General features: G+C 47.3%; 1 protein-coding gene across 1 annotated transcript in view; it reads right to left on the bottom strand.

Annotated features, from left to right (window-relative positions):
- Window positions 1-11,050, bottom strand: part of LOC106817718 (ornithine decarboxylase-like) — a 46,542-nt gene that overhangs the window by 21,405 nt on the left and 14,087 nt on the right. Inside the window, exons 4-6 of the mRNA XM_014822407.1 lie at window positions 7,922-8,056; window positions 1,257-1,422; window positions 258-439 (exon numbers count right to left, since the gene is read on the bottom strand). Coding sequence (XP_014677893.1) covers window positions 258-439; window positions 1,257-1,422; window positions 7,922-8,056 — 483 coding nt within the window. The remainder of the gene's footprint in view (window positions 1-257; window positions 440-1,256; window positions 1,423-7,921; window positions 8,057-11,050) is intronic.

Raw genomic sequence — 11,050 nt, forward strand, 5'->3', positions numbered from 1 at the left:
ACAGACACACACATACCCCTCTTTACACACACAGTCACACACATACCCCTCTCTACACACACAGACACACACATACCCCTCTTTACACACACAGTCACACACATACCCCTCTCTACACACACAGACACACACATACCCCTCTTTACACACACAGTCACACACATACCCCTCTCTACACACACAGACACACACATACACCCCCCAAATAAATAACAACAACAACAACAACAACATACACACACTGTTTGCTATGCTACCTGTTACTAGCTACAACTCTAACCGTACCATCGTTGCCGCGAAACACAGTACGCTTGGCAATGACGTTGACGACCAAAGTCAGAGCTGAGCCGACCATGTATCGGCCTGGTTCGGCAATCACACGCACACGACTGTCGGCAGGAAAATGTTCCTCCAGTGCAGAGCTCACCGCGTCACAGATCTACGACGAAGGAAAATTAATACACAGATGCTGCAACGAAAACAGAACGCACATGTATACATGAAAATATTAATACATAGATGTAAAACTGAAATACAACGAAATGATATGAGAAAAAAAACACAAATGCAACTAAAAAATATATTTTAAATAATATATAAACTAGCCAATATATTAAAAAAAAGCATTACACAGATCTAACAAAAACATAAATACAACGTAATTATGTTAAAAACAACACGTTTATAGAGAAAATATGATTGCAGCGCAAATATATAAAACTTCTACAACACTCTTCATTAAACACAAGACCTCCATATAGAATAATTGCAGAGTGCAGTTGTGATTGCTCCTCCACCCGCCTCTCCCTCCCGCTCGCCATCTATAAAGTACAGTAAAAGTCCAAAAATCCGGATGCCGGATATCCGGTCCACTCGAGAACCCGGGCTTTTCGAAAGCTTTCTTTTCAAGCAGTACACGCTCTTTCTGTAGTGAACAATTTTTATGCAAACATTTTTGTCAAGTGTTGACTTTATCTTTCTTTAAAACTGCTCGTTTTGATAAATGATGCATGCTGCATTTGCTAATGAATAAACTATCAAAATCTACCTGTTCATCTCTTCTTTATTCCTCATTAAATTTGAATTTTAGAAGTACTGCCCGAGAATCCGGAAAATCCGATAGTCCGGACCGACCCAATCCCTGAGCAGTCCGGATGTTCGGACTTTTACTGTAATTAGGTTCTTAGAGATATCTCAGTAGCACCCTATCACCGTCACCGCCGCCGCTGCGCAGAGAAAATGGCGTCTTTCCTTACGTCGTCGAACGGTATGCGCGTTGTCGTCTCGCCGGGGAAACCTCCGCCGATGTCCAGCAGCGAGAAAGAGAAGCCGATCTCAGCGCCCTCTTCGAAGACACGTTTGGCGTTGCTAATAGCGACGCTCCATGCGTCGACCTCGGGGCAACCGCTGCCGACGTGGAAGCTGTGGGAATAGACAAGCGAGGGGGAGATAGTAGCTTAGCCATGATGGTAGTTACTACCAAGCACCGAGGGTCGGATGTGAGGGTATATAACACTAACCCTAACCCTAACACAAACCCTAGCCTTATCATTAACCCTAACCCTATCCCTAACCCTAACCCTAACTATAACACTCAAGGGCGTAGCCAGGAATTTGAATAGGGGGGAGAGGTCATCGAGCGAGTAACAAGGGGGTCTGGTAGTCTGAAATTTTTTTTAGTTAAATGTAAAAATAGTGCTTTAAAATCAATTTAGACGCTGTTTTGTTGACAATACTATTTCTTCTGCAGCTCTACAACGACACCGATGCCGTGGCCGATCCAAGATTCCAAGGAGGGGGTTAAAACAGGCCACTCAGAAACTCACAGCTGCTCGGTATGTATGGCCAGGGATTAACAAGGATGTCCGAGCATGGGCACGTACATGTTTGCAGTGCCAACGCGCTAAGATTCATCGGCACATCAAAGCCCCACTAGGCACCTTCGCTGCCCCTGATGCCCGTTTTGCATACATCCACATTGATTTGGTCGGACCTTTGCCATCATCACAAGGCTACTCTCACCTACTCACGGTAGGTTTATATGTCGAACACGACTTCGTCTCTGATACCAGGTGAGAGTGAGCAAGATAATGCACCGGAATCCACTATTGCAGCTGTAATTGGCGACACGTTCGTAGCAGCTGAGATAGATACAGGAGCTAGGGTTTCCCTGGTCAGCTCGTTCCTGGTTAAGACTTTGAGAAAGAAGCCTTCGCAGGCTCAGAACCTTTTGAGGGGTATTTTTGGTAATGCTAGGTGGTCTAGTGGGCTCATCAAACTCGAGTTCCGTCTCTCTGAGCGCGAGTTTTCGCATCGTTTTTTCGTTGTAGAGGAGTTACCGTTTGACGTGCTGCTGGGCATTGATTTTTGTAATTTGTCGGGTCTTATAGTGTGTACTTTGTCTGCAAATCGTACTATGTCAGGCCTTTGGTAGACTCTTCGCCGGTTGTTCACTTTCCGTTGCGTGCGAATTCACTACGCGTGGCAAATAAGGTAGTTAAGCATACCCCGCCGCATCTGGAACCGTATGATTCGCTTGACGAGGCAATCTCCCGCGAGCAGGCACGACCGCGACAGCATCTGTAACTGTTCAAATCACTGTAATTGTACTCAAATCATCAGTAAACTGCAAATCATGGCATAACCACTGGCTTTTTCTTGTTTATGGCTTTGAAATAACATTGTAAATCCCAATAAAATAGTCACGTAAAAACCAACATTACATTTGGTGCGTGTGAGAGCGCTCATTCCTGGTTGCGTGGTCACTCCCCCGGTGCTCTCCGCTATACAATCATTCTGCTATAGCATTGTGCCAATCAACTTCACTTCATCGTCTACCGCTCCTGACTGACGATCTTATTTCAGCACCGTACAGTTGGCTGAGTAAGTAAAACTAACCTTTGCCAGTTTAGATCTAAGAGATATTATAATTAAGTTACTTACTACCGTATTACTGCTTCTAATTTATTACGCACATCGTGTGTGAATGTTGCGGTCTCCGCGCTATGTGCTTACTATCCGTGCTTACTGTCGCACACCTTCGCACACACTGAGACGGCTTAGCAGTTTGATAATTGCTGTCACTTCGCTTGGGTAATTCACCGCTACTCTCACCGCATCTGTCGTTTAACACCGTTTTTTTTCATGGACTCGCCGCAGACACCACAGTGTGACATCGCGGATATCGCACACCTATTTAGCGAATTGTTGCGCCCAACCGTTCAATCTGCTGCTGCCTCGTTTCAACATGAACCTCGTGTTGCGAAAGCTCGGACTTCTGTTCCGCGTTTCACTGGCGATAACGCGCCGTTATCGATTACGTTCGACGACTGGCTCAGTACTTTGAATTGGAGACAGTTGGAATTGGGTCGTGATGCTACTTCGTTGCGCGTATTTGGGTTATACGTATCATTCCGTAATGTATATCGCCCTCACATCCCTGTTGCTCACCGTTATAGTCATCGCCACATATTGCTACTGTTGTCGCTGCCGCCGCCCTCACAGCCCTGAGCACCAGCCCCAACCCAGTCCTGCCGATCATTCCCTCCTCCTCTCAGACGTACACGAATAGAGAGTTACCCACCCACCCCTACCACGACAAGACCTCGTTCGCTATTTTCCAGAATGCCACTAACAATTCTCGAGCCTCAACCACGAATGGGTTCCTTCGACCCTATGACACCCACCTTCCAGTCCCATGACCATGGTTTCCCAGGCCCGACCCTTGTTCCCAATACCCCACCACCCACCTCTGTAATGGTACGATCACCTCCTAATGCAAATATTACACAAATACTTTGCGACACGACCCCCAACTCCCCAACCCCTAAGATTTCCCCCACTAACCTCCATACTGCACCGGCATATCTCTCTCCGGCCTGCCCGGTGCGCCGTCCCCTATGCCAACACCAGCTCCTTGTCCAATCGCTCCACCTCGAGTCGTGTAGCTTCCTCTCGCATGTTAAGCTTGGGTTATTCGGTTAGTGGCATCGCCATTCTATTATGCACCCTAGTACTCTATGACTGCCCCATTATTTATTCAATACCGGCGTATGGATAGTTTAACGGCCTCGACGACGTGCAGTATGTGCACCGCTAGCACTAGTCTTGCAAATTGGTAGAGATAATCATATTACCTTGTTCATAAAGCACACTATAAGTAAAACACGCTTCATCTAAACGCATTTATTCATAGTGTATGCCGTTAAGGACGGCTTATCAGTAACGCTATTTATTCCATGGCTTATACGCGATCGCGCTCTCTAAATTGTCTCGCGCCGCTATGCCATGTTGGTCCGGTAATGGCACAGTGCCACGTATTATGATTACCACTTAAACATTGTCAGGACCCCTCCAACAACAAACAAGACGGGCGAGAACCCCATGAACGGCAGCCACCAGCGCCGTCGTCTCCGCTGCTGGCAGGCGCTGGCGCGCCTGCGCCTGCGCCCTCTGCGCCAGTGCCGCCTGCACTTGCACCGCCTGCGCTGAGGCCGCCCGCGCCTGCGCCACCTGCGCTGAGGCCGCCTGCGCCTACGCCTGCGCTGGGGCCGCCTGCGCAGCTTACGCCAGTGCCGCCTACGCCGGCGCCGCCTGTGCCTGCGCCGCGGGGAGGGGAAAACGCGTGCTCACCGCCCCGCTCCACGCCCAGTTTATGAGCACGGCAATGCCGCGCCAGCTGTACGCGGAGCCAGACTCCACCCACGGTTCTGTGGGTGGACATTCGCCCGCGAACTCGTGGGATAACGATCGCCCATGCCCGTTCCCGGAGGAGCAGTATGCCGGCTCCTTTGTCGAGTCGGGCACCGCCGACGACCACCTACAATACGAGTTCCAGGTCGGCGAAGGGGACAACCCCGAGCACACCACCTCTAACCCGGAGTACGTCGGCTCCTTTGTCGGGTCGGGCACCGCCGACGACCACCTACAATACGAGTTCCAGATCGGCGAAGGGGATGACCCAAACACCACCTTCAACCCGGGACATATACGCCAAATGGCGCAAACGCTGGCCGTAGTGGCTGTAATGACCGCTATGTCCCAGTCACCGACCTCCCCCAACGGACATGAGGAGGAAGGCGACCGCTGACGCATGAGCGTCACGTACATTACTAATAATGTGTATTAATGGCAGCGTTATGTAGAATTTCTTAGATGGCATCGTATTGTGTGTAGATTTTAGTGCCTTATGCTTTTAGAAAATTTATGCCTTCGCGAGCACTTGTACCTTGTAGACATTAGTTGTAGCGGTAATGCCGATTAGGTCCCTTCAGGACATATTTATCATACTAGTAGCTCTGTACGGTGTGGTCGAGAACCACACCAGTAGACTGTAATGTATTATTGTATTATTGTTCTCAGCTATTACAATTATTAGCATGCCATGACGTCGACCGCCCTCCCTATGGACGGCCAGCCGGGAGACTAGCAATAGATGTCCACAAAGGTGCACATCGGTTTGATGGTGGGAGAAGTGTAACGCTGCTCGATTGCTCAAAGGGATTTCCCGGCGGAAGACCCCAACTAGCCGGTGCGGACGTGCGGTGACTGCCGACAAGTGTTTTAGCACTGATCACGGCGCAACGGGTGACGCGAAGCGACACTAATGTGCAGTGCACCGTGTAATTTAGTCTAAGAGTCTTAGGTGCCGCAAATCAGGCGTGAAACCAATTAGCACCAATTCCAGGGGGTCACGTTAAGTGTTCGCAGCGCGCCCGCGCCGGTAGGGGTCGCCACCGCCCAGGGCATGGTGGTGCGGAATAACACATCTTTGCCGCTAGGAGTCACCACTGCCCAGGGGCACGGAGGTGAACGACGCATGCGCGGGTGCGTGCGACGCTGGCATTGGTGTGCACGGCGCATGTGTGACGCATGCGGCGCGGGCGTGCCTGCGGCTATAAAAGCCGGGACCCGGGCAAAATAGAGGAGAATCCCCCACGAGCAGGCACAACCGCGACAGCATCTGTAACTGTTCAAATCACTGTAATTGTACTCAAATCATCAGTAAACTGCAAATCATGGTATAACCACTGGCTTTCTCTTGTTTATGGCTTTGAAATAACATTGTAAATCACAATAACATAGTAACGTAAAAACCAACGTTACAGTATATGCAAGACTGTGAGAGTGTGTCTGTCGTGTGTGTATACGTATTAGCCAGCGAGCCGTGCAGCCGTGATTTACACGGTCCGTTTTGAAACTGCACGGCCAAAGAAATGGAAAAAGTTTAAAATTTACAATTGTAAACAAGTTAAAAATTTAAAAAAATTAAAAATATTTCTGCATATAATACCCTGACCCTAACCCGAACCCTAATCCTAACCCTAACCGTAACCGTAACCGTAACCCTAACCCTAATGCGAACCCTAACCTTAACCCAAACCCTAATGCGAACCCTAACCCTATAACCCTAACCCTAATGCGAACCCTAGCTCAACGTCACGTGTCACGTCAAGAATTCACGTGGGTTTTATCATATCTTGCTTGTCTATACCGCGCGGGCTATGGCCACTGTATGCACCCCCCCTGACGCTAGACTGGTACCCGGTCGCACCTCTCGGCTTAGTTACTCAATGAGTAATCGAGGTGGGAGCGAGTACCAGTCTACCCCTTACGCGCACCCAGCGACACCGATATGCGCAGCAAGCTGCAGCTGGAAGAGGTGGCGGGGGGCGAATTCACATACATCCCCACATGGCCGCGAGAGGGCCCTAGCCCAAAACCTAACGCTAACCCTAATGTAGAGATTTCGGGGGGTGTAACTCACATGAGCAGTAGACTAGATCAGGATGGATAGTTTGAACTCGCAGTATGGATAGAATAACCATGTATTGACTAAAGACAGAATAAAATATAGACAGCACATAACGATCAACACCTGGGCTCAGTCTTCTTGGATTATAAATACGGATTGTACATACGGAGGGGAGTCTAGAGAAAACAAGGAATGTAAACGGAAACGCGCTATATAGAGTATAATAATCAACACGTTCATGTACTATTAATCAGCATAATATACGAGGAGATTTGAATAGAATGAATAGTCTATAGGTTGTCGAAGAGAGGAATATTTACTTAGAAACGAGTTGCGTCAGCAGGGGAGACAATCGTACCAGCCACGGAATCTGCGTGGGGAGTAGTGTTTTGACGACGCATACTTAACAACGGCACGTAGGGGGGCGTTGCCAGCTAGGTATATAAGGCGCGCCGAACCGCAGCACAGAAGTGTTATTTTTCAGGTTAGGTAGGAATTAAGAAGAAGCGGAAGAAGGTAAAGAAGAAAGCATTTTAGGTCCCGGGAGATAGAAGAGGGAATAGGAGAACGGGGTTTCAGGTAGGTATATAGAGCCAGGAACGACTACGAGGGAGACACCCTAGGTCTACGCGAAGAAAGGACGACGGGGAGAGGAGAAGACGAAGCAGGCGACGCGTTTATTCTTTAATATTAGAGTAGTGGTTAGTTAAACAACGTAACAGCGCTTCACGCTGCACTGATAATCGCGATAACAGCGAACCAGATAACTTATAACGCAAGCTAAGTAGCGTAAGCTACATATACGAGATAAATACAGATCCGCGACACCTATGAATGCAGGGGAATTATTCGTAAGCTAGTAAGAAACAATAAAGCTATAACCGTACAGTTAACCGAATGTAACTGTGTTCTGTTTCACTGGTACAACATGTTATGCGCTACTGCATCACCGTCCTGCCTAACGGCAGGAGCGAACAATGAATCCACACAACTAAACACGCGTTAACTATATAACGCCTGTCATACCGTAGTCGGCTACCCCTATGGCCACTACACTAACCCTAACACAAACCCTAGCTCTAGCCCTAACCCTCATCCTAACCCTAACCATATCACTACCCCCAAACCTAACGCTAACCCCATCGTCGCGTCTATGGCGCCACCTACCTGACCCCGATGACGTCAAGGTTCAGCTGGCGGGCGACGGTAAGAAGGTGTCGTGTGTCGTGCAGGGACGCGCCGTACTGACAGTTCACCTTGTACAGAGCGCCGCGGTCATCACACGCTATACGGAGAATCAACCTAGCAGTAATAGATAGGTAGCAACAGATAGGCAGTAATAGATAGGTAATAAGAGGTAAGTGGTAAGTGATAGGTAGCGAGGTAGAAGTAAGAGACAAGTAGCAATAGAGAGATAGTCATAGGTAGGTATTAAGAGAAAGGTAGTAAGGTAGTGGTAGGAGTCAGCTAGTAAGAGATAGGTAGTAAGGTAGTGGTAGGAGTCAGGTAGTAAGAGATAGGTAGTAAGGTAGTGGTAGGAGTCAGGTAGTAAGAGATAGGTAGTAAGGTAGTGGTAGGAGTCAGGTAGTAAGAGATAGGTAGTATAAGGTAGTGGTAGGAGTCGGGTAGTAAGAGATAGGTAGTAAGGTAGTGGTAGAAGTCAGGAGGAGAGAGGCAAATGAAGGGAGAAGAGAAGCGAGGTGAGAGGGGAGGGGGCCGATCTCACAGGACACGGTGTGACCAGTGTAAATTACGGAGTCGTTAAAACTCGGACACGATATGATTTCTAAAGACAATGAAACGCAGAGCGTTGGGAAAAAAGCCGTCACTTCACACACACTCACGCCTGGGGCTCTTAATTTTTTGATTACGATATTTTTCTTACATTTTTCTACATTTTTACCTCCCCCCACTTCTTTCCGGAAGACACAACACTGTGAGTAAACTTGCGTTTATAGAGGGGCAGCGATCGCTCTCACCGTAAAAGGCTCGACTAGGGCATTTTCTGCCGCCATTCTCTGTACTTCCTGCGACAGTTCTCCAGCATCCATGAGCGACAGAAATGCATCATCCTAGTAAACGACAGACAGAAACTCAACGCGGCGTGCCCCGAGTGAGTTGAAGGCTCCGGAAATGGCGCGGGGGGCGTGACGTTGAGACGCGACAAGCATTTATAGAGGCTAGAAGTAGTGATTTATTGTACATCACTCGTGCTTTATTGTACATCACTCGTGCTTTATTGTACATCACTCGTGCTTTATTGCTACATCACTTCGTGTTTATTGTATATACTCGGGCTGTATTGTACATCACTCGTGCTGTATTGTACATTCACTCGTGCTTTATTGTACATCACTCGTGCTTTATTGTACATTAAACTTCGTGGCTTTATTTGTACATCACTCGCTGCTTTATTGTACATCACTCGTGCTTTATTGGACATCACTCGTTGCTTGTTATGTAACGTCACTTCGTGCTTTTATTGTACGTGCACTCGTGCTTTATTGATACATCCTCGTGCGATATTGTACCACTCACTTCGTGCTTTAGCCTCCCCCCTCACACCTCCACCTCGCTCCCCTTATTCCGTACATCACTCGTGCTCTTATCTCGCTCCACACCCCCTCACCTCCCCGCTCTCTCTCACTCCCCCTGTAATCACTCGTGCTTTAGTGTGACATCACTCGTGCTTTATTGTACGTCACTCGTGCTTTATTGTATATCAACTTCGTGCTTTATTGTCATCACTCGTGCTTATTGTACATCACTCGTGCTTTATTTGTACATCACTCGCATCTTTATTTACATCACTTCGCTGCTTTATTGTACATCACTCGTTCCTTTATTGTCCATCATCGTGCTTTATTGTACATCACTCGTGCTTTATTGTACGTCACTCGTGCTTTATTGTACATCACTCGTGCTTTATTGTACATCACTCGTGCTTTATTGTACATCACTCGTGCTTTATTGTACATCACTCGTGCTTTATTGTACATCACTCGTGCTTTATTGTTACATCACTCGTGCTTTATTGTACATCACTCTTTCCATGCTTTATTGACATCACTCGTGCTTATTGCACATCACTCGTGTTTTAGGTTGTACATCACTCGTGCTTTATTGTTACATCACTCGTGCTTTATGTATTATCACTCGTGCTTTATTTAGCATCACTCGTGCTTGATTGTACATTTCACTCGTGCTTTATTGGACATCACTCGTGCTTATATTGTAACATACTCGTGCTTTATTGTACGTCACTCGTGGCTTTAGTGCGTACATCACTCGTGCTTTATTGTACATAACTCGTGCTTTATTGACATCACTCGTTTTTGCTTGGGTTTTTATTGGTACATCACTCGTGCTTTATGTGTACATCACTCGTGCTTATTGTACATCACTCGTGTTTTATTGTACATCACTCGTGCTTTATTGTACAGCATCGTGCTTTATTGTACATCACTCGTGCTTTTATTTGTATATCACTCGTGCTTTATTGTCCATCACTCGTGCTTTATTGTATATCACTCGTGCTTGTATTGTACACCACTCGTGCTTTGAGAGAGAGAGAGATGATGTAGAGAGAGATGGATGAGGAGAGATGAGAGAAGAGAGAGAAAGCCGGAAGAGTGAGAGAAAGAGAGAGGAGAGCGAGCGAGAGAGAAGGAGAGAGAGAAAGAGATAGAGAGAAAATAGGTAGAGAGCGAGGAAGTTGAGAGAAGAGAGAAGAGAGAGTAGAGAGAGAAAAAGCTTCGTCATCGCGTATACACTTTTCTTTGTGTTCCATGGTACGGATATAATAACCTCTTATACACAGCCATCCGTGCGATATGCCAGAGGCCACGATGCCAGATGTCCTACAGGTAGTCTTACCTTTTAGACTTTTGCTCGTTGGCGGCTAAACAGAATTTTCTGTCGCTCAAGTTATGAGAGAGCAAAATTGAGTAAGGATTTCGTCATCGTAACTTTACGATGCGGATCTGTCTACGATCTAATAGAAAAGGTTTATGATAAGAATAATTTTAGGACAATTTCTTTCTGTAAATCGCGGCCTGCGGCTGTTGTTGTTTTACCTTACCGTTTGCTGTTTTGTGATGACGCCGCCGTATGACGATCACGGGTTTGCCTTCGACATCTCCAGCCCCTCATGCTGCCTGCTACTAGCGACGTCAGATGTCCTGTGTTACAGCGGACTACAGTATTGTCAACCAATCGATGTCACGAAATAAATGGTCATAAATTGTCGTGAATCAATGTTAGTATCAATAACCGCATCGAGCGGGGAGGGAAGGG

Source organism: Priapulus caudatus, unplaced genomic scaffold (assembly GCF_000485595.1).
Source record: "Priapulus caudatus unplaced genomic scaffold, Priapulus_caudatus-5.0.1 Scaffold1838, whole genome shotgun sequence".
Classification (NCBI taxonomy): domain Eukaryota; kingdom Metazoa; phylum Priapulida; class Priapulimorpha; order Priapulimorphida; family Priapulidae; genus Priapulus; species Priapulus caudatus.